This window comes from Anas platyrhynchos, chromosome 4 (genome assembly GCF_047663525.1).
Source record: "Anas platyrhynchos isolate ZD024472 breed Pekin duck chromosome 4, IASCAAS_PekinDuck_T2T, whole genome shotgun sequence".
Taxonomy (NCBI): domain Eukaryota; kingdom Metazoa; phylum Chordata; class Aves; order Anseriformes; family Anatidae; genus Anas; species Anas platyrhynchos.
The window spans coordinates 14,818,503-14,842,984 of NC_092590.1; the positions used below are offsets into that span (position 1 = coordinate 14,818,503).

The window sequence follows — 24,482 nt, forward strand, 5'->3', positions numbered from 1 at the left end:
ACAGTTCCATCTACTCTCTACTCCCCATCATTTTGTAAAACTCTGTCAGATCCTCCCTACAAGCTTACCATGACCCTTTATTTTTTTAATGAAAAATTAGTACTGACATTTGCAGCCTTAATCACTGTAATGTCAATGACTGTTTTTTTTTCTCTCAAAGCCCCTGCATAGAGTCAGTCAGCAAACAATCCTGTGTAATAACTCTTCTATTTTGGGGCACAGGGCCAAACACTCTGATGTAGTAAATTGAATGACGTTTTAGCAAATCTCAGGAAGCTGCACATTCTTAATATCAGAAAATAATCTGTCCAATTGTTTTTGTGGGGAAAAAAAAAAAGTCTGTGCCCTAGTTAACAAAAAGCTTTGTGTTAATGAAGTCTGAGTTTGTTTTGAGGTCTTCTCTTAGGTTTTAATGTCTGACAAAATAGACACGATGCTTCCTAGCAGCCTTTGAACTGAACTGAAAATCTTACAGTCCTGTCCTCTCCAATGATGCAGTTTGTGAGGCCAAAAAAAGAACCAGGTAGGAAGGAGAAAGTGAACGCAGCAGTAATGCTGATAATGTGACAAAGGTATCTTGGAATGCCAGTTGATCAATAAAATAATTTTATCTGCATTATTGAAACAGAGCACACTGCATAATCACTACAATCACGGAATCATAGAACCATTAGGTTCGAAAAGACCTCTAAGACCATCAGTTCCAACCATTACCCTAGCACTGCCAAGTCTACCACTAAACCATGTCCCTAAGCACCAGACCTACACATCTCTTAAATACCTCCAGGGATGGCGTTGCAACCACTTCCCTGGTCAGCTTGTTCAAATGCTTCACAACCCTTTCAGTGAAGAAATGTTTCCTAATATCCCACCTAAATCTTCCCTGGTGCCTCTTGAGGCTATTTCCTCTTGTCCTATCACTTGGTGCTTGGGAGAAGAGACTGATCCCCCACCTCACAGTAACCTCCTTTGAGGTAGCTGTGGAGAGCAGTAAGGTCTCCCCTGTTCTCCAAGCCTCCTTTTCTCCGAGCTTCCTTTTCTCTAGGTTAAATAAGCCCAACCATTTCTCATAAGACTTGTTTTCTAGACTCTTTACCAACTTTGTTGCCCTTCTTTGGACACAATCCACCTCATCAATGTCTTTCTTGTAGTGAGGAGCCCAAAGCTGAACACAGTACTTGAGGTGCAGCCTCATTAGAGACAAGTACAGGGGAATGATCACCTCCCTGCTCCTGCTGGCTGCACTATTCCTGACACAAGCCAGGATGCCATTGGCTTTCTTGGCCACCTGGGCACACTGCTGGCTCGTGTTCAGGTGGGCATCTACCAGTACCCTCAGGTATTTCTCTGCCAGGCAGCTTCCCAGCCACTCTTCTCCAAGCCTGTATCATTGCACGGGGTTGTTGTCCTCCAAGCGTGGGACTCATCACTTCACCTTTATGAACTTCATACAGTTGGCCATGGCTCATCTATCCAGCCTATCCAGATCCCTCTGTAGAGCCTTCCTACACTCAAGTAGATCAGCACTCATGCCTAACTTGATGTAGTTTGCGAACTTACTGAGGGTACACTCAATCCCCTCGTCCAGATAATTGATAAGGATATTGAAGAGAAGTGGCCCCAGTACTGAGCCTGGGGGACACAGTTTGTGACTGGCCTCCAACTGGATTTAATTCTATTCACCACGACTCTTTGGGCCCAGCCACCCAGACAAAAAACAAAGCGTACACCCATCCAAGCCATGAGCGATTAGTTTCTCCAGAGGAATGCTGTGAGAAATGACGTCAAAAGCTTTACTAAAGTCTAGGTAGACATCATCCACAGCCTTTCCCTCATCCATTAAGTGGGTCACCTAGTCATAGAAGGAGATGAGATTAGTCAAGCAGGACCCACATTTCATAAACCCATGCTGACTGGGCCTGGTCACCTGACTGTTCTATGTCTGTCCTGTGACGGCATTCAAGATGATCTGCTCCGTAACCTTCCCTGGCACTGAGGTCAGACTGACAGGTCTGTAGTTTCCCAGATCCTCTTTCTGGCTCTTCTTGTAGATGGGCGTTGTGGGAGATTATTTTTTTTTTTTTTTTTTTTTTTGCCAGAGTCTTTCTCAGTCTTTTCTGCTGATGTTAGTCTCCTCCCTAAAATGAACTTCAGTATGCAATTGAAAATAAATATGTAATTTAATACTTTCACCATTCCATCAGTAATCCTGGGCTGTCTGTCTGTCTGAAGAAACAAACATGATGAGGAGTAAGTGCAGCAAAAGTTGTTGAGTAAAAACATTGTCAAGTGACTTATACCCTGCCCATGATTCAGTCTCTCCTTTAAGGATACCCTTGACCTGTTGTGCTTCTTTGTTCATGTGGGAGGAAGATAGGAGCTGGAGTACTTAACCACCTGTCTTTATTAGTGTCAGTGCTTCTTGACATTACAGGATTATTCTCTTGAAGAATAAATAGGTCAAAGAGCATTCTAGGGATGTTCTAATCTTTTCTAATCATTGAGGTCTCGACAGTTAATTGGTTTAAAGCTTTTTATTGATGTGGAATCTCGCACATTCTGAAACCTATATTTTGTGTGACTTGCAAAGAATGTGGCAAAGGGAGAAAAAAATCTTTATAAGCAAGATAGGTTTACTGAGGAAGAGGATGTGTTCCTTGGGCCACTATAATTAATGTGATCTAGATGTAAAACCACTGGACTGGGATTTGAACGAAGAGAATTCTTTTTCTGTTTTTGAGGGGCATGGACAAGCCAGCTGTACTCTAGTGTGTTTTTTTTTTAACAATTATTAGCATTTGTAGCAGTATTACCTAAGAATCTGATTTGTGAGTCAGGATCCACTGCTGTGTTAACCCAAAGCTAAAAGATGGTCTTAGGTATGCCTGAGAGAGTTTGCAGAGAATATTAACAATCAAAATTAGGAAGTTAAGTGAATAGTCTCTAGCTTTCTCCATGTTCTTCTCTGTTCTTGCACAGAAGTCATCAAGAGAAGTTTAGTCCAAAACCTGGATTTTGACAGTGTCTTGAATGGGTGTTGACAATTTCATTTCTACTCTTAATAGTAGAAATTTTTCCTTAGTAATAATGCTGGTGCTTGATGGTGTCGTCTTGGTGCCATGATGAGCAGGTACTCCAGTTTTAATGCATTTTGGAGACTCCTGCTTCATTTTAAGTTGATACGTGGGAGGTGATGATTTTCATGGGTGGGATTTTTTTTTAGGCTAAAGTAGGATGGAGAAGTGGTTGCTGGTAGCTTTTGACAGTGAGTTGGTCTCGGGTAATTTTTCAGATGTAAACATTTAGGTTACACCAACTGATGAGCACACACAGTTGGGCAAAACAAAGCTCCTACGTTTCAGACTGAGGCTTGAACTTTTGTATCCAGTATGCTGTAGCAGACGTTTTTTCATATAAGAATGAAATGGATGCATTTGCGAGTAATCTGTACTCCTCACGGCATTCTGTGGAGGTCTGTAATGGTTCAGCAGAGTGATCCTCAGGTAGTGCCTGTGTTTGGGATGCATGTTACTCATTTTATGGTTCCACGTTGATTTCTCCCAACAGGATAGTTGCTGTATTGTCGGCTTTAAAGGAAATCGGGCTTTAAAGCACAACAGATTTCATCCCATAGTTTCACAAATTTCACAAGCAACACTTAAGCTGAATGAATAGAAATCTCACAGAATTCTCAAGCTTCACTAATTCAGAGATAAGCAGAAATTCATATATATATAATAAAAGTAATTTCCCATGCAAGTACAAAAGTGGTGTAATTGCATAATCTGTTTCATCAATAACACAGGTTTCTGCTGTTAAGTTTTGGAAATGTGACTAAAAGTTGATGTTTTTATTACTCCATGTGGAATGCAGGTGCCTGTCTAAACGCTCGCATTTGAAAATCATGGGTTATATTTATTATTTGAATCCCAGCACCAGAGAGTGTTCTGAGATGATGAGAGTCAGATTTCTGAAGATATGCAATTATTTAATGTCTTCTAGTAGAGTTGGGAGTCAGTATAACTACACTCAAAACTATCTTAAATATTTTTAAATGATTTAATATTTTTGATCTGAATGTTTGCAGGATATTTAAAAAGCATAATATATTCCAAAATATACTTAGTTACCAAAGTGTGACATAATATTAGAAATGAGTACATGTTCTTTCTACTTTCTGTATTTTGAAAGATAGCATCAAACAGACTGCCAGTATTGACAACAGCAGATTTTCAGCTCAAATCACGTTTGAGGCTCTGATTTTGCTTTGTTTAAGTTTTCAAAGCAGTCTAAGAACTTAAGCAGCTTGAGAATGTGACTGTTAGGTATGCTGCCTTCTGGTAGCTTTTGCCTTTCAACCTGCATCTTTCGTTTTAATGATGGAAAGGTCTTCTCCTTGCCTTGTTTAATGTAAAGTTATGCTGTAAAATTAAAATAAGAGGAAGTAGCCAGTTTGTAGGAGCCGTTGTATAATCCTGTGCTAATGAACGCCATGTAAAAAGAAACAACATGGATTGGAGGAAAATAGGGAAAGGACAGTGGGGTTGCAAGTATTTGAATAAATCATACATACTATCTTTTTTGGAGGTCTTCTAAATTATACTGGTGTGTACTCTGCCCAGTAAAACTATGATCTCTTGCCAATAATGAGCAGACTCGTAGAAGCTAATGTTTAACGGGTCCCTAGCTAGAGCTGCTTGCTGTGTTTTCAGCATACATATCTCTTGTTCCCTTGGAAGCATTATTTTGTGTAAACAAAGTGCATTTTAATACTGAAATGCATCTGTCTACATGTGCTGTTCCATGACGAATCAGTTAATAGTGTGCTATCAAAGGATTTTCTGCTTTTAGCTCACACATGCTTGTTATCGTTTTTCATCTCCAGTCAACACAATGAAAGCAATTATTGTACTGCCTGATTCCTGCAATCACTGACTATTGCATGCTCATCTTAATAGCATTCAGTCAGTGGCAAGCTAGATCCTAACTGACTGCAGGAATGTTAATTCCTAACTTTTACTAGCAACGGTGACAGAAGAATCTGATCTAACACACCTTCATGACTCACTTCTTTGAGTCAGTTGTCTGCAATGACTCATACTTAAAATTAAACGTGTGCTTATAATCAAGATGTAATACCATGAAAATGGGAGCTGGAAAAGACCTATGAGATCACCTTGAAGATCCTATTACAGTACGGAATGTATTTTCTTTTTCTAGTTTAGAGGTGAATGCTCCAAGACCAGGAAGTTCTGTAACCCTTCTTGGGTGGATTGTTATGTGCTCTAGTGGAATTTCTAGTGGAGCCTCAGCTTATCTGTATTACCCGGTGTTGATTCAGAGGGACATAAAAAATGTGCTAGCTGAGCTCGGGCACCAGTAGTACCAGTTTATGGAGTGCTTGAACGTGCTGCTCCCCTGCTCTTCAAAATCCCTAAGGCCTGAACCTGCTCTCTTTGCAGAATTTGTAAACATCATACTTCATCACTGAGAAGCAGAAGTGCTTCAATGGTGGGTAGCTGGCACGCACCTCTGTGGTTGTTATTCCACTTCTTTTAAGTTCTTTTGTTAATGAGCTGGCCATATGGTATTGTGGGCTAAGAGAAATACAGAGGTAAAACTAATTTGTTTTCCTTGAAGGATCTGTCTGCACTTTACGGGATAAAGTACAGTCCAAGCCAGTGCCAACGCAGTCTTTTAGGCAGCAAATTCTTTCATTACTGTGTAATTCATTGTCAAGCTGTGAACGGGAGGAGTACCATACATGGAGAAAGACAGGTTTCTCAACTGTTTGTTTGAGTCTTTCCAACCTACTTACATGGACTTCAATGGAGGAGCTCTGAATTTTGGCACAGCTTCACACTTTTCTAATGCAGAAATCCTTTGGCAAACAGACGTGTTTACATCTCAAACAGTTAGGAAGGATAGAGGAATGTGATGGTTGTTGTGCTGACTTACCTCTGTTCCCTGGCTTTTGATGATCTCATTATCATTTGCTCTTTAACACCACAGCTGGTATTTGCAGAAGATTTTTTTTAAGATTCCTTCACTGGAGGTAGCATAATTATTTTAAGCATATATCGAAATATCAAGCGATGCCCCCTGTAACTACAGTAACTTATCATTATTTTTATTGCTATTGTTCTGAATGGGCAGCTGGATACTGCCATGAGCAGAAAGTCTGCCCTGTGGGAAACTGAAAACAGAAATCATTAATCATAGCCTTCCAAGTTCATTCCTACATCTTTCCTCTGATTGCGATCACCTGACCATGTTTGTGCTTATTATTCTTGTTATGTTCTCTGCTCAAGTGAGGGCAGTCCAAAGAAACCAAGCGAATGAAAGGTAGAAGTTAAATCCAGAGGAATAACTTTTCTCTGTACTCTAAGACTTGGTGATAAATTCTTATAGCATCCTTGCTGTCTTTGGAGATACTCTGATTCCACATCAGGGTAGCAACTGAGGCTTCATTTATGTTTCTCAAGAGGCCCTAAGCTGCACTGCTGTACAGAGGTACTCCGACTAAGGGCGAGATATGTTTTACCTATGAGTCTGATTTGTATTTTAATTTACTTTAACTGAGCAATGGTCAAGCTTTTGATCAAGAGCTTTGATATTTGTAATTGTCAGCTGCGCAGACAAAAATATCAATATTGTAGGTATTGTCCCAACTCCTAGTAAGTGCCCGCTTTTCTTTCAAAGTATTCTGTGTAGCGCTTTTTTTTCCTGCATATCATACAGCACTGTATTTACAGTAAAAGGCCTATTTCACTGGTGGTGAAATGATTTGATAAGTTATGTGATGTGGCTTAGAGAATACAGGTAACAAGAAAAAAAATAGACTCGGTATTGAATTCTTATAGAGGGCTTACACTTGTCACTAAGTATGGTCTTCTTAGTCATATGCACTTCAAACTACGATAGTAACTGCCTAACTAAGCAAGTATGGAAACACAGGTAACCAGAAGAAATCCTGGGAAATTAAGACGTAGTGAACATATGGGTAGGAGTCCTTCTTTCCTATGCCTTACTATATTAGGGGATTCACTGAGTAGGCTGGTTTGACTCAGCATTTGAGAAACAAATCTGCAAGGAAGATAAATTTGATCAAAGATTTTCCAGTGAATGCAGATGGAGGCCTGGGTAATGGTATGTGAACAACAGCACAGGCACCGCAGCAGTCTTGTTTGTTGATGCCTTAAATTTAGTGCAGGGATTTGAATTACATAGCCAAAGTATGCAGATTCTGGGATGTCCCGTTCTCACAGACAAGTTTAAAGATGAAGATAGCTGTAACTGATTCCTTTACGCAGCTCTTTTTCTATCCTGCTGTTACAGAGAACAGCAAGAAGCAAGCACAAGAATGTTCAATGAGATGTCATCATTTAAATAGCTTTGATAAACCACAGGTGCAATCTCTTAAAGTGCTTTCATGCCACTTTGGACCAGAATCAGCCATGTTGCACAGATTCCTTTTTTTTTACAGACTTTTATATCAGCAGCATTTCTAAAGCTTTAAGGAGTTTGTTTTGGTAAAGATGTAACAGAGGAAGACTGTTACGACCTCTATGAATAATCTCCTCAGAATCCCATCTATTATGTAAAGTGTCTACTGCTCTTCACTTGGATTAGTTCTGTGTATCTGGTTCAGTTAGAGACAGGGAGTTTGTTGTGATTTGTATATCTGCAACACTTTTAGGAATGAGCTTGCCGTTACAACATTAATGTAATACCCTATTGAAGACAGACAAAATTCAGTAAAGCACTTACAAACAAGAAAATTATTCTGACAGATGGAATTCCTGTACAATCTGAAGTCCCTGGGCTTGTACAGGTCTGTAACACAGACAAGACTTTAACTTTGAGAAAGCTTACTGAAACAAAATTTCAGGGATTCGCAGCCAGTGACAAGCGAACTAACTCTGGTACTAGAAATACGATATCAGCATAGCAGAGCCTGAATTTCATGGGCTTTCTGAGAGCGTTTTCTAGCTCTCTACTCCTAGAATCATGTAAAGTTAACAAAATTTTTACTTTGAAACATTTAAGAAGTTCTTCTGTTTGCAGGGGCTTCTTTCAGATAGGAAGGTTGTGGCAATGTGGTTTAAAGGAAAATAACACTCAGCCCTTTGAATCCAAAATGTCTTGTCATCATTAAGAGAAAGACACAGGAATTTGAATCAAGCATCAAAACTTGATTGAACATTAAAACTTCACACACTTTAGGGTAGCATCAAATTTAATACTTTGATATCAAAGTGGGGCAGAGTACAGAGGAGGTGTTTTAGTGATTTCATGCCTAAAAATACAAGTGGAGTAAGAGAAATCCAAATTTGGCAGTGGCAGCTGCACACATTGTAAGGATGACTGCATTGATCGTGACTTTCTGATTTCAGTGTGGCAGTTAATCAAGGATTTGGGGCTTGGTTGTGGGTATGGAAAAGAACTGATGACTAGATTTTTCAAGTATGTGTTACTGCTTAAGTTATCTGTGCTGACTTGGTGCGAAACCTGTTAAGAATTATAAAGCTATTGATCTTTGTGTCCCAGAGTCAGTAATTTAGGATGATAAGGCATGTTTTCTTTGAGAAGAACTCATCTTGTCAACAGTATTTTCCATTCATACTTTTAAAATCAATATCATAGATGTTAGGTGAAGTGACTTATCAACAGTTTCTTATTACTTTTTTATTACTTTCTGAACTTAATCCATGCTTCAGCAAGTATTTGAGCACAGGCCAACTTTTAGCACATATAGCAGTCTTACTAAAAATGACAGTGTGCTTGCTTTAAGTTACATCCAGGCTTAAGGACTTCTCTTAAGTTCTAGTAGTATGGAAAAAAATGCCACTGTAGTTCAGGTATGTTTAGATGATGTTTCACAGGCGCTCTGACATCTTTGTTCCCAGCTAGTGTAGTACGCACAGCATTCAGACAGCAATGTTGGCACTTGCATCGTCAGAACATCATCAGAAATGCTGTGCCCTGGTCAGTGGCGTGATGAATCAGGCCCTCATTTTGTGCAGAAGTGAGGGAATGTTATAAGACATGTGAAGGGAACGTAACAGAAAAAATGTCACTGCAGAATTATCCCTGCCTCTGAAAGCCCTGTGGGCCTGGCAGTTATATGGTCTTCAAAGCTGCAAGAGTTTCATCCCATCCAGATTCACCTCAGTTGTCTCTTACTACAACAAAGTGGGTGATGAAGCTAGCGTGTGAGAGCTTGCTGAGCTGTGAAGCTTTGGAGAACCATGACAGTACAGCATAAATACTTGGCTGTTTGCTGAATGACTTCGCTGTTTCAGAAGGAATTTCCACCTGAATCTCTGAGACAAGTTAGGGTGACAAAACCCTCCAGCAAAATTCTGCATCTCCAGGCATATCCTGAAATAACTCTTCGTCACTGTAGTTACTGTTAGGTAACCCTGGTAGGGAGCCTACAGCTCTGTGTATGTGTTGAAAAATCCCCTTGAAGCAGTTGATGTTTTAATTGGAGTGAATGTATTACGTTTGTTTCAAGAGCCATCAAGTGGCCTGGGTGACTTTGGCAAGTGTCTCATTCCTGGGTGTTTGACTTCACTGTACTGGCTACAGCAGGTTCTGTAGGAGTAGCTGCCAGACAAGAGGTACATCTGGTTAATGGTCTCCCTTTCTCTTTTGTTCCTGAGGCAAAGGTAATGACAGTTGATTAGAATGTAAGGCTTATGAGGACAGCTAGTTATGATGTAACCAAATTTAGCCTAGGGTGGAAAAGAAAACAACATCCTTAGAGCACAAGGACTCTCCATCCCTCTGCGTAAAAACGTGGGCAGGGAGGGTAGGCAGCCAGGCTGGCTGAGCAAGGCCCTTCTGCTCAGACTGAGGTGCAAGAAGGAAATGCACAGGCAGTGGAAACAGGGATGTGTGGCCTGGGAAGAGCACAGGGATGTGGTCCAGATGTGCAGGGATGGGATCAGGAAAGCCAAGGCAGGGATGGAACTGAGCTTGGCAAGGAATACTAAGGGTAACAGTAAGGGATTCCAGAGGTACATGAATCAGAAAAGAAAAGCCAAGGAGAGTATGCCCCCTCTGATGGATGAAAAGGGTGAACTGTTAATGACAGACATGGAGAAGGCTGAGGCACTCCGCAACTTCTTTGCCTCAGTCTTCACTGCCAGTCAGGCTTCCTAAGTCTTTTTTTCCCTGAACCTGCAGATGGAGGCTGGGGGAGCAAAGTCTCACCCGCTGTAAGCGAAGAGCAGGTTCGAGGCTACCTGATGAAACTGAAAAAGTACCTGATGATAATCTTATGGAAATATATTTATCACACTTAGAATTTTGAATTTTAAATATAAACTCACAGATAGCTTCTTCCAAAGGTTCCGCATGTAGATGTCATAATTATTTACTCAAATGGGTATAAATTGCCCTAATTATTTATGAGTTCATGCATAGCTTAGGATAGCTGAAGTTTCTTCCTCATTGAGAACATGAATGAGGTACTCGGAAAAGCAGGATGTTCTGTGCTAAGAATCTGTATCTTCACTCCTTGTCAAGGCATGTGCATGGAACTCTCCAGACTCGTCTTGGTGTGGAGCACTCCCTGTTCTTCAGGAGCAGACAAAGATTAGAGTCATCATACCGAATCAGAGCTTTAGAATATGTGGCATATGTATCTTTGATCTTTGAACCCAGTAATTTCTGACATCTCACAGGGAGATGAAACAGCTCGATGATGCATCCATACGTTAAGAAACATCTTAGCAGTGGTATGTGTGGGGTGATGCCACCTTGTCTGGTCAGTTTAAGCCTCTAGGGGAGATATTTCATTGCACTTTCTTTAACACCCCTAATGACAAATGTTTATACTGGTCATAGATCTGACAAGTCACCATTAGAACTGCAAACACAGTTTCTTGAACCTAAACTCTGAGACAGCAAATGTTGAAAGCCAAATGCAGGATGTGTGGTGTAATGCAATTCCTTTGAGTTATCTGTTCTTTGGTGTTCTGATTGCCTTTTATTTGGGAGATCCCTTTGATCCTGAGTAGCATCTGATATTATTTCAGTTTGTTTAGCTGAGAATGAAGATGTATTTCAAGTGACAGAGTAGCAGACTTCAGCGTATGCCAACTTGGTAGCCTCAACTTGTCTTCTCTGCTCCGTACGGACACTGTCTCCCTCTGCTACTACAGCATCCCTTTTGTTTGCAGCTGAGTGCCACGGCCTGGTGTCTGCAGGCTGCATGCCCAGTTCCTGTGGTGTCAAAAGCTAGCATCCACTTCAGGCAGCATGGCAGCAGAGTATTGCTGGAAAAGAGGGATAGTCCAAAGGTGAGGTATTGACATCGGGCAAAAGGCCCATTGATGTCAGTGAAGGCAGGATCTTGCCATGAGCAGCTCTCTACATATCTGTCTGGTTTCCCATTACCTTTGATATACATCATGTTTTTCAGTTCAATCTTTTCAGAGCTAAAGAACAAACAGCTTTCTGTCCCATGAAACTTTTCAACACACACAAAGTATGTGGAAGTAACTGTGAGCAAAACGGAGCATTCCAAAACAGAAGGTGAAAACGAGAATAATTTTAAAAATAGGAAGTAATAGTAAAAATAGTTTTAAAAAGGTAAGGGTTCAGGAGAGATCCAGAAAGCCTGATGTACAGTCCAGGAGACTTGTAGAAACTGTAGCAGGCAGCATAATTAATAAACAAATGGATAATTAGAGTCATTGGGAGACACAAGCACGACTCATTTCAAGAAAAATATTGTGTGACAAAGGAGCCAGTAAGGGTGTTTGTAAATAAAGCCAATTCAGTTCACTTGAGTTTCCAAAGGTTTTGATAAGATTATCAAAAGCATTGAAAGAAGCAAAGCTCACGTGTGATTAGAAGAAAAGTATGGATTAATAATTAGAAAGCAATAAAAATAAATGGTCTCCTTATCAGTGGAGAGGGGTTGGCTGTGAAGTCTCTCAAGGATCTTTGCTGGAATTTATACTATTCAACGTTTTTAATAGTGACGCATGAAGAGGCTGAACGTGCTGATAAAAGAAAATTATTCAAAGCAGGAAAAACTGGTTACAGGGGCTTGCAGAAGGCTTTTAAGATACTCCATGTTGGCTGAAAAAATACTATGTGAATTTCCATCACTAGACAAAACCACAAAAATTGTGTAAATGTATATACCAATGAGCTCTGAATTAGTTATTATTTTTATAAAAGAGATCTTGGTGCTATAGAAACTTCACAATGTTTTCAGCTCAATTAGCAATCATGAAAGCAAACAAAAAGCTGCATTTTAATAAGAAGCCATCACTAAATCTGAGATTTACTTATATAAATGTAATTCTGCATGCAGTTCTGTTTACCTCTTCAAAAAGGATTTAGCAGAAGGTAAAAAGGTGTAGAGGAAGACAGCAAAAAGGATCAAAGGCAGCAGAATGACTTCTTTAAAATGAAAGACTATATGAACTGGGATTTTTCAGTCTGATTAGACTACTAATGGAGTTAATGGAGTAGTGGGGGGGAGGAGTTAAGTCAAAAATGGAATGGGGAAGGTGGGTAAGGAACAGTATTTGCCAATTCTCACAGTTCAAAAACTAAGGAAAGATTATATGTCACCTTATCTGACATGGAAGTACTCTTTTTTTTAAAAGTTAATCAATATGTAAAGGTGTTTTGAAACTCCCAGCCATAGAATCCTACAAAAGCTAAAGACAGAAGTGGACATTAAGGAATTTAATGCGATCACAAAGGATAGGTCCAATGTTCACTGTTAAACACAGTGATCAAGGTTCAACTTCTAAGTCAAAGAAAACCACAAAGTGCCAAAAGCTGGGACAATGCATTAGGGGCAAACCTTTGAATTTGCTCTTACTCCCCTAAGCACTCATTATCTGCTGCTGATACCAGAAAATGGTCTGACACAGCACTATTTGTTCTTTGGTTTTGCACACTTCTGCTGAGGAGCCAAAGCAAGAACTTTGGCCACCCTGTATATGGGCTCAGTGATGCTTGGAAGCTTCATCTTGTATGTAGCAAGCCCAGATTCCAACTCCATGTCCTGGTTGCCTCATCAGAGAACACCAACACGGAAAGTCCATGTCCCGAGAAATTTTCCTCCAGAGCGTGTATTGACATAAACTTCCTTTTCAAAATGAAAGGGTTGTTGGGAAGAGGTCTTCAATTTCTTTTACTATCTGTTACTTTAGTTCACATCAAGAGATAAAGATTCAAGGAGTTTGTGTTTTTTTTAGTTTGCCTTCTGTGATACAGGAAATAATTCTCCATTTATTTTCCTTATCTTCCTTTCGTTAATTTCACTGCCACCCTTCTTCTTTCAATAGGCATATGTTTATTCTTCTTTAAATAGCCTTTAAACAAGCAAGTTGTTTGATTTATATGCATTTTGTATCATTAGTTTGTACTTTATCATATTGTTTGCTGTTTGCACACTGGTAGGGAATGTCTTTCTGTCAGAGATTATTTGAAGAGGCTGCTCTGCTTTTCCTTCCTTTCATGTTTCAATTTTCTCTTTCTTTACTTTTGTAGGTGACAAAGTCCACAAGGGAAGGATCCAGCCGAACATGCCTAGTGCCACAACCAGACCTGTCAGATGGAACACCTCAGGTCAGCCTCCGATTAGCAGACAGTAGTTCATGTTTGAAGGAGATGGATTTAACAGATGAAATCTCCTTCATTAACAGTGGTGCATTTTTCTTCAGGTTAGTGCTCCTTTTTTGTCTTCGTATTTGTTTCCTTATTTGTTCCGTACCTGCACCTCCAGCTCTGAGCATTTTGAACATGTGTTTTTTTTGTGTTTTTTTTTGTTTGTTTGTTTGTTTGTTTTTTCCATTGAAGCTCACAATATCAGCATGCTGTGGTGCAAGGCAAAATAACATGCTTATCCCTGTTGAAGCCACACATTCCAACAGGTGCCTTACAAAACCTGATGCGTGCTTTAGTTTGTCATTCAAATGTAACTTTGCGTACATATGAAGATGGCTTGCTTGGTAGAGGAGTGCAGATGGACAGGACCGATCTGAAGTCAGGCACTAGAAATGATACTGAGCACAAGATGCAACCAAAATGTAGGTGTCTCCTGTCAGTTTTTAAGTGTGTTTGATCTGCCCAGTTTAAGTTGTAACAGGTAGCTGAGTTTATTCCCATTCTCAGCCCAAAAAGGGAAGGGGCTTTAGAGGGGATTTATCTTTCTGACAAGAATGGTGATAGTACTAGGATTGTTCAGACAAGAAAGAAAAGAATATCTATAGAGTATTTTTAAGATTATCTGTCTAAAAGTATCTTTAAGCGTCTGTCTATTTTTCTGTCTATTTTTCATGAGTATACCTGTAGTTTTGGTTGATGGCACTTTGCCAGTGAGGTGAGCAGGTAATGGGCAATTTAGCTGCTTGTAAAACTCTTCACTGACCATCAGACTGAACCAGTATCTTTTCCATGTTCTCAGGTTATTGAATTGTATCTCATTCCCTTTTCTCCTGTGTCTAGTGCAGAACATGAAGGATTCAAGTTACTGTGGGAAATTCCTTTATGCTACTGAAATATGAGGTTGGCCTAATGTGGGAAGTGGTGCTATTTACATGTCATGAAAGATGACACCACAGTGTCTCTGCATACCGATGCAGAACACAAAGCAGGGGCAATGCTGCCAGACACGTAACTGAGTGACTTCACTGAGTAAGCAGGAGACGGGGTGCTATTCTCAGCACTCGCACAGACAGACGGCAGTCAGCTCATGAACCGAGTTAGCAAATTATGCACCAACACCAGATTTTGATTCATAATAATGGTAGTGAAGCACAGATGTTAAATCTGGTTTCCAGCCCTTGCAGATGCACAACCTTTTTAGTTTCTAGCTGTGTGAGCTTTGTGCTTTACTGTCTCTAATCCCACCCTCAAAAATCCTACATTCAGAAGACATCAGGTTAGTTTACATTTCCAACTAATCTGTCCTATGAATCTACGATTCTATGAATCTACGTCTTTATTAGTCCATCTCCTGATTGAGTTAGGAAGCAGTTACTAAAGCAGGTCAGCTGGCAAAACTGAGAAAGCAATACCATTCTACCAGCTAGACAGGGCCGTGCAAGTAGGGATGGGTTAGAAGTTATGGGCTCATGCATGGGTATGCTGGAGTTCGGCAGAGAACATGCCCCTGCTGGTCAGTACTCCTCTACTTGTTAGGTGTGAAGGGAAATGAAATAGTGGAGAGTTGAAACAAAAGACTGCTAAGTCGCATGTCAAGGAAGGTGTATGACTGATGTATTTCATGAAGTATCCCCCAGAATTCTGATTCTTATAGTTGAATGTTCCCCAGAGGAGGTAATCGTTTGCTGTAGGAATTGGTACTTTCCAGTCGAGGTCTTATTCCTTAGATAGAATAGTACCACTGAAATATGGAATGTTTGGACTGATACTGGTAAAGGACACTAAGCACCAAATTAGATGTCTTTGTAATTAGGCAGAAGCAGTCAGTCTCCGTGCTCAGTCCTCAGGATGAAAGAAGTCTGCATCTCTAATTTTATCTGGGAAATGAATAAGCTGTAGAAATGAATTCTTTTGCAATCCCGCTTTGTTGAGGAACGCCCTAGTTTTCTGTCTCGTATCACACTTGTGTGCCTATTTACCTAATTGGGCTGAGTTTGTCTGCTCTGCTGTTAGCTTCCAGTACTTTTCTGTCAGAGATCTGCTGCTGCTGCTGAAGAATGAGGTAGTGCTTGCTGTTTTCTGTCCAGCTCCAGGACACCAGATTGTAGAGCAGCACAGGGTGCAGAGGAGGAGGCTCATGACCACCCCTAAAAAGAAGAAGGGGGAGAGGTCCCTAGCAGACCTGGGGCACAGCTTTCTGTGCAACAATCAGAAACCCTGATTCTCTGGCATTAATGTAGTGCTGTAATATATCAGGAGTGGTTTTAAACATACTTTTGGCAGCCTTGTGCCATTCCTGTGGGATCCAAGCTCACAGCAAGGTATTATCTGGTATTATTTCGGTGCAGGGCTACATTAGGAGTTTTTGCCTTTTTCAGCAGAAGGACTCTGGCATCTGATCTGGGCTATAAAGTGCTTTGTAAACACGCTGCTGTTCTTGTTGGGGGGATTTCTGTCACGAGGTACTAGCAGTTCTTAAATAAACGTTATCATTGTGTAATTACATGCAATTATCAGATATGTTTTAGTGAAACGACTGTATCTGCTCGGCTATCGTATGATCTTTGTTAGAAAAGAATAAAGGTTGTTCTTGGCAATGATAATCTTTTGCTGTTTCATGAAAACGCTTGTGGCTTGTTCCCTCTCCGTGCCCAGATACCATGATAGGGGCGGATTAGAAGAAGATGAAGGGCTACAGCAGAACAGTAGATGCAGGACTCCACCTTGAGCAGACTTACAAGTGTGACAGTGAAGAAATAATCACACACGCTACACCTGTAAGGCCCCACAGTAGTAGTTGTAAAGTAAAGTTTACAATACAGGCCTGTCATTTAAAGTCACTTTCATTTGACATTAGAGAATAGGTCACCAGGGAGAAAACAAGAGACTTCTGATTGTTAAGTATTGTTTGTTACTATTTAAAATACCTCTCAGGATGTGTCTTTATAAAGCTGACCTTAAAACGAAGATATGCTTATTAAGTAGCAGCTACAATCGTGACTAATAAAATGGCTTACTGCTTTTTTAGTATTGAAAGACATGTTATGCCTTTTTACAGGTATGATCTCCCTCATTGCAGAAATTTTTTGAAGGTGTGAAATATCAGCTGTAGTCAAGACATATTGCAGAGCATAAAATCTGTCTCTTTCTGGTGATCTTAAGAAAATGGTATTTTGAAGTTGATATGTTATTCTTCTGACCAAAATAGGTGGAGTAACTATACGTACCCGTAATCCCCACGAGTACACAATGTATGTGTTCTCTTGAGAATTACCTCATTGTTATAGCTGTGTGCCAAGGGCAAACTGCTAATTATGTAGTAGCAGAAAAACATACCTGTAGCACAGACTTCGAGCAAACCCCAAAACGCTGAAGAAAGAAAGAAAAGAAGGCCGAGGAGGGATGAGTTCGGTCCTCTGAAAGAGGGATGAGAGTCTGTATGCAGTGTGCAGACTGTTGTATCAAACTTCCGGACCCTGGGAACCAAAAACCTTATCTTCAATCAATTTGAAAGCCACAAGCCATACCCCAAACCTCAGAAGTTAGGGGAGATAGCAGCTTTGGGACGAGCATGTAGGCAGGTAAAGCTTCCTGGAGCTTTACCAGGCCCTCAATGAGATGAGGCTAGGGTGGGCTTTCAGATGGGGGAAGCTCAGTTTGGAGCTCTTGTTTTCCTTTTTTTTTTTTTTTCACCCCTGTTATCAAGAAACATAATCTTCTCAGAGCTGTGGTTCAGAAGGGGCGTGCATAGCAGCAGTTGTAATTGAAATTATTTTGGATGTGCCTAGAGGTGTTTAAACTTACATTTGAACTTCTTATTCAAGGCATGTGTTTTACTTCAGGGACAGGATCCATTAAGATTTAAGTGGATACAAAGGTAGGAAGGCCTCTTACAAGCAGTGTTCGTAGCCTTTCATGCCAAACTTCCTATAACAGCAGAGAAATGGGAAAGCCTTCAGGCGGAGGGAAAAAGCTTCTTGCAACCAAAATGTAAGGCAGGAGATGTTGATGTTAAGTTGAAATTTCTTTCCTGATGCTGGCTCAAAGGTGCCAGATGCTTGCTGTCTACAGACTTTTTGCTTTCACCATCCAAAATCTTTAGCCCCAGAAAGGGCACTGAAATAGGCTTTGCTGTATGCCACTGCTCTATTACTTGCTGGAGCTGTGTTATTTTGCAGTCTTGGTGCTGTTTCCAAGGAGGATCCTTCTGTAGGAGGGCACCCTGCTGTTTGCCCTGTCGTTAGGCTCTGTGCACGTTCCCTAGGTGGAACTATTGATCGAAGGAGTGCTGCCAGGTACCTTTCCCTGTTGGCAGCAATAGGCGTGTGGATGGCAGACAAACTTTGTGAAAAACTTTGTGCAGATTTTGAGAGCTGAAGCGCTGGAGCAAAACTCACCATCATTCAGTAAGCAATCCGACTTGTCCGGTACCTGCTAGCCATCTCTTTGTGTGCCAAAGATCATTAATTCCTGTTTGTGGCTGCAGTCACAGCTGCACGGAGCTCTGTCGGCACAGATACACCGTGTTGGCTTTCTAACATGTCCAAGTTCCCAAAGGGATTTGTTTACATCAACCTTTTGTTCACAAAGATCCTTATATTTGGGCTGTAGCGATCACATGCTGTAATGGTCTCCTTGAAATAAAGGGTGGGTTTATGTACCCTTGCTGCACCCTCCTCTTAACAACTGCATGTTCTAGCCCTTAATTGCTGAGGTATGAAAACACATGTAGTTGTACACCGAGAAGGTTGTGCTTACTATAAACACTTTCCCTGTTTGTTGGCTTTCCTTTTAGCAGCTGCGGTTTAAAACCAGGGCAAGCCAAAACTTACCATTATTCTCTGGCATGTGATAAGAACTTGGGTTCCTGTTGCCAGAACAAATCAAGCAGGGGGGCTGGTGCTGTAAGCTTAGCTGACTATTTTTGTTTTGGCTTGTTTTGTTGCGTGTTTTTTCGGTTTGTTTTGTTTTGTTTTTGAAGCCTGTCATGGCAGTACATTCAGTCCCTATCCAAAGCAATAATTTGCCTTATCACTCAGGAGTCTTGCTGCCAGGTTTACATAAGGGATTGCAGCCAAACAGCAGACGGGGCTGCCTCATGAAAGCCCTGGATTCTTCGAGAAAACTGCTGAGGAAAGGAACAAAGGTCTAGAGAGAATTTGATGAGGCAGTGCTGATGGCGGTTACCTTCTGCATTGCTCAGCAGCAGCCTCTGGTGGGCCCTACTCCGAGCCCTTGGAGGGGACTTCTTTATCTCTGGTATTTTTGCTCTTTGTCCCTTTCTCTCTTTAGGTTGTGTTGAGTTAGTTTTTCCAAGCTGACTCATTTCACTTTAAAAGCACATTTGTCTCCACCCTCCCATGCGATCAATTCCCTTCTTTCTTGCATCATGAGATGTTGGCACTATGAACTGCATTACAGAATGAGTTGTTAACAAAAGCTTTCTTTTTTTAAAGACAGCCACAAAGATGTGATTTATATTTCTCTCCAAGCTAGGTGACTCTGAATGGTGAGTCAGGGTGTGGTCTCAGCTCTTCCTTAGTTCCCTGTCCGTAACAAAGATGTAATGACAGTCACAGTAGCATGTAATTATGTAGATTTTTCCCATGCAAGTCACCTGGGTGGATTTCATTTATTTTTTCAAACATTTGCCCTCTCTCATCCACCCTGCACTGGTTACCGCTTAGATTAGGTTTTATCCATGAGGCTATCCTAACCTTCCTATTTACTCTGTTATCTTATTTCTGCCTCTCTATACAAGATTTACCTGGTGACAAATTATGGCTTGTGGGATGGAGAGCATTTTGCATCTGATCCCCTGGCCTGTGCCACAGAAGTGGAGGTTCATCTTAGAAACAGCAAGAATCATAAGCCAAATAAAGGTCTGACCATCATTACCTGTGAAAAGCAGCTCGTTAATGCCATTAGACATATAGGGAAACAGAAATTCTTTCAATCCAGAAGGCAAGTGTATTAGCTTTTCCTGTTTCCTGGAACCGCATCCAGTAGCCTTACAAAACTGTAGGGGACTACAGAAAGTTCATGGTAATTGAGTAATAACCTGAATCATATCCGAGCAAAAAAAAAAAAAAAAAAAAAAAAGGCTCCCTTCACGTATCTCAGGCATTGCCCTCTCACCTAGAAGTGTTATTTATTTTGTCTTGTTCGTTTCTTGCTTATCTGCTTTAGCTGCGAGGAGAAAGTCTCATGAAGCAGGTGGCACCCTGGTACCTGGTAAAAGTTTTTGCTGTGGGATGTAAGGTACAAATATTTGTGGCAATTTTGAAGTTCTTTTCAAACAAAAAGCTTGGTGGTCTCTTATGGGAGAACACGTCATAGATCATAAGGAATTTAAGCCAGCTTTGAAATTGTTTTGTTTTTAATGTTCGTGATTTTAAAAACCAAAACACCCATCACTACTTCTCTTCCTGGCATCTAGGGAAGATGTAAAATCTCTGCACTGTGGCTTTACCTATTTGTACTCCAGTGAGTGAGTAGTTCCCTTTCCTATAGCTTCTTTAGCCTGTCTCCTGATGCATGTAGCACGTTGTTTAGTTAAGGAAGATCATCACAGTGTGCCTTGTTTCCAGTAGCTTTGCAGGGCAAGCAGTTTTCAGTCACCTGAAGCCGTGAGGTGCTCCTTCCTGTGCTGCTTCCCAGAGGGGACCTCAGCCTGCTTCCTGCAGACGGTCTGCAGGAAGATCAGCGTACAGAGGTCAGCGAGTTCTCAACCAGGCTTGTTTGGTGTTGCAACTTCCTGGTTCAGCTGAAAGAACTGTGTATTTGGACGTTGCATTCAGCACGTTGGCAGTACTGACTGATGGACTTTAGCTGTGATTTCCGATGACACCCGTGTATATTTTTAAACAAAGTATTAAACCAAGTGGTCAGCTGTCTGTCTCTTAAGAAAAGGCTGTTGGTGGCAGGGCAGGGTTGTCACTCAGTGTTCTTGTCACTTTGCCTGTGTCTGTTTGTCTCTGAGCGGTTTCAGCGTTGTAAAACCTCCCTCTCACAGTCAGTCACCATGAAAGATTTCCTCTCATATATCTTTTTTTGAGGAATGGGATTCCTGACTGACTGCTTATCTACAAATTTCACTTTCTCGTATTGACTCAGTGCCTTCCTCCTGTCCTGAAAACATTGCCTTTAGGAGACGCGAAGATAGTTCTGTTTCTGCACCAAAGCTTTCCTCATCATTCTGCATGTTCTGGAAGCAGTGTGTTTGCACTAGGGATGACTACAAAGAGAGGTCACTGGGTAATTGTGAAGAAATTACTAAAGGCTGCTTGGATGTTGATGACTTCCACTCATCAAGGCTTTGACAGAACTGACCTAACCACAGTGAAACAATTACTCTGTTTATAGTAAAGCTAAAAGTGCACCATATTTTATAAAATTTATATATGCTTCCTTAAAAACAAAACAGAAAACCCTCCAGGAAGCGTTAAATTGGAATAAATAAATACAGTGCCCACCATTCTGTGAAGGCCTCTGAGCATCACAGAGATTAAAGAAAGTTTCCTCTAAACCTTTGTTAGCTTTCACTTGATTAATTCATTTGGGTAGGAAAAAGTAGATTTTTTTTCCTGGCCTTTGAATTTGGGTTGGGCAATTGCAAGCTTTTAGCCTTTCTCTTGTCATTCTGGATGTCATTCACTTGTGTCACTTTTAACACCATTCAGACTAGCCTGCTGCAGAATAGGAGCAAGTTTGCACAGCTTGGACATGTATGGAGTGGTTAGACTCAAAGCTGATGATGCACATGAGGGGTACAACACTGAGCTGTACTTGTGGTAACACTGCTTGAGCCCAGCATCCTTGTATTTGGTTGCACATGAACAATAATTCATGTTTCTTGATATACACACATCTGAGTTTGGAAAAATCCCCAGGACTGGCCTGAGAGGGCTGTTCTCCAGGCAAATGCAGTCAGGTTGTTATAGATCTAGTCAAATTTGTCCTTTTGCCAGGATCTCCTATGCTTCCATGGTAGATGCGTCTTCCAGCTCTAAGCAGAGAGATCAAGTTATTCTCACCCAGCTCACTCTTCTCTTAGAGCCTCCTGCCAAAGTCAGTTTGTCCCGCCAAGCCTGAGCGCAGTCATCTTTTCCCATCATCTGTTGTCAGAGCCAGAAGGGCTCATGGGGCACTCTTGCAAAATGATGATTCCTTTCTCTTATGTCATTAGCTGAAGAAGAGGAGCTATTTCTAGAGGGTTTTCCTAGAGTGTAACTCTGCCAGACTGCCTTCCTTGCCAACGAGGAAGGCAGCTTACCTTTAAGTGAAGTAAAAAGGCACATCCACCAAATACGAATTGTGAGGCTTGCTCCTCTATTTGTTCAGACTCAGCAGTCTGAAGTGCCTGCAAACCAGTCAGCCTTTCTCCTTCTCTCCAACATCATCCCAGCTGTTTCTTTGTCCCTAAACTTATGTTAAGCATCTGACAAGAAAGCAGCAGCCCTTTTGAGAAATGAAAGGGACTCGTTCCCCAACAACCATGTGATCGCAGGATAACTGAACCCCAATAAGAAGACACAATTCATTAAATTATCAGCTTTGAAAGAAGCCCACTTTGAAAATAACATGATACAAGAAAAACAACATAGTTTTCTTGCTGTGCCATGCTCTGGCACTTGAACTAACAGGTGCAAGCAAAGAACCTAGTGACCTGCTGCACAGCAAACAGGGTGAGCCCTGTTCCCACTGCAGATATCCAGCACAGCCATTCATTACTTGATGTGTTCACTGAAAACATTTTAAGAACCTACTCCTAATCCTCCTGCTACTCCAGGAGGGAAGCCAAGAAGTAATTTCTGGGCTATCCCATGGGGTGAGAGTCTTTGGAACAAGTAAAAGTGGCTGACGTAGGGTGTGGCGGAGCTTGCAAAGGAAACCACTGCTTATGGAGAGATGCCACAGCAGCTTGGAGTGTCCCGCTGTATGCAAAATGTACTTGCCATGCTTATCTGTTGGCTGAGATGAGGAACTCTGAGAACCTGAAGCTCTGAAAGACTTTTAATTTTATGTTTACTTGCGTCTTGTCCCAGCAGGTTTAAGGAACAATTCTGGAATATGCTTCCTCCTTAATAGATTTTAACTAGCTTTATTTAAAAGGCAATTTGGCCTCCAAGTTGCAGTGAGGAAGAACACAAGTGTTGGTTGATGAGAAGCTCATCATGAGCCAGTAATGTGTGCTTGCAGCCCGGAAAGCCAACTGTACCCTGGGCTGCATCAAAAGAGTCATGGCCATGAGGGGGAAGGAGGTGATTCTCCCCCTCTGCTCTGCTCTCATGAGAGCCCACCTGAAGTACGGTGTTCAGCTCTGGGGCCCCCAGCACAAGAAGGACGTGGACCTAGTAGAACGAGTCCAGAGGAGGGCCACAAGGATGAACACCTCTTCTATGAAGAAAGGCTGAGAGAATTGGGGACGTTCAGCCTGGAGAAGAGAAGGCTCCTGGGAGACTTTATAGAGGCCTTCCAGTACCTAAAGGGGGCCTACAGGAAAGCTGGGGAGGGACTCTTTGTCAGGGGGTGGAGTGATAGGACAAGGGGTAATGGCTTTAAACTAAAAAAGTGTGGATTTAGATTAGATATAAGGAAGAAATCCTTTACTCTGAGGGTGGTGAGACATTGGAACAGGTTTTCTAGAGAGGTTGTGGATGCCCCATTCCTGGAAGTATTTAAGGCCAGGATAGATGATCTTTAAGGTGTCTTCCAAACCAAACTATTCCATGATTCTGTGGTTCTATAAAAAAGCAGTATATTCTCCATGGGTATGCCAACAAAACTTGGTATTTCGGTGCAGAAAATAAAAAGGGTGAAATTAATTCAACTGAGAGCAACGTGTTTCTCTTTTGGACAAGAGGAAAATGAGGAAATCACTTAGGAAAATGTGTAAGATAATTTTGCTAATTATAGCTGAGCAATTTGTCTAAGGTTTAGCATTCTTCAACAGAAGCAAGTGTAAAAAAAAAAAAAAGTAAGCAGGTTAAAAATTCACCGTTGTCTCTGATGAATTGTGTCAGTAGTTAGTTATCTTTGCCATTTTAAAATATCTCATTTCTAGTTTCAGTTTGTCTATCTTCAGCTTCTATTGGTTCTTGTTCACCTTTTGAGTGCTAGTTCAAGTATTAATGTTTCACACATAAATAGCTTGTTTCCTCTGAAAAACACTACATTTGTTTGGCTTTAATTCTTGCATTCTCTTCATGGTTTTCCTCAGTGCACTCTGAGTGATAGAGATGAATTATACCAATTAGAATACCAAAATTGCTAAAAACACAGTAGTCAAAGTATGGGTATGGAGGTGCCATGTCTGAATCCTTTCCTCCTGTTCTTTCCCTCCTCAGAATTAAAAGCAGCTTTTCATTACAGCTTTCCCAATGAGACAATTTTATGGTAGCAGGCATTTGAGCTTGTGAAAACTTTGTACTTTATTGACTCTGATTTTTTGTTGTTTGTTTCCTTACTACAAGTTCAGCACATGACTTACTTAGGTACATGCTCTGTACTTACTATTTAATATCTTTGATAGAAATTGCGGAATTTTTTGAAGTTTTCTTTTCATAAGAAATTTGTGAAATGGGTAATTTGGACTCTTTAAGAGAGTAGCTCTGTAACAAAGGATTGAACTATCACACTTCATTATTAATTGTACATATAGAGTCCTATGTTGTATGGAAAAATTTAGCCAGAGTGATGAGAACTAAGGCAATTTGCTTTAACTTTGACAACAGACAAAAATATCTGCTATATTCCCATTATTTTCTCATCCCTTATAAATTGTGCCTGAGTAACTGCCTGCAATCTGTTGCTGATGTTGAGCTCCCTTAAGG

The 24,482-nt window shown here is 41.0% G+C and overlaps 1 protein-coding gene across 10 annotated transcripts in view; it reads left to right on the top strand.

Moving 5' to 3' along the window:
- Positions 1–24,482, top strand: part of FAM13A (family with sequence similarity 13 member A) — a 127,605-nt gene that overhangs the window by 35,878 nt on the left and 67,245 nt on the right. For 9 of the 10 annotated variants that reach the window (XM_027455806.3, XM_027455808.3, XM_027455807.3 and 6 more), the window contains one exon: positions 13,531–13,703. In XM_027455806.3, coding sequence (XP_027311607.3) covers positions 13,531–13,703 — 173 coding nt within the window. The remainder of the gene's footprint in view (positions 1–13,530; positions 13,704–24,482) is intronic. The other variant, XM_027455813.3, reaches the window with a different exon arrangement.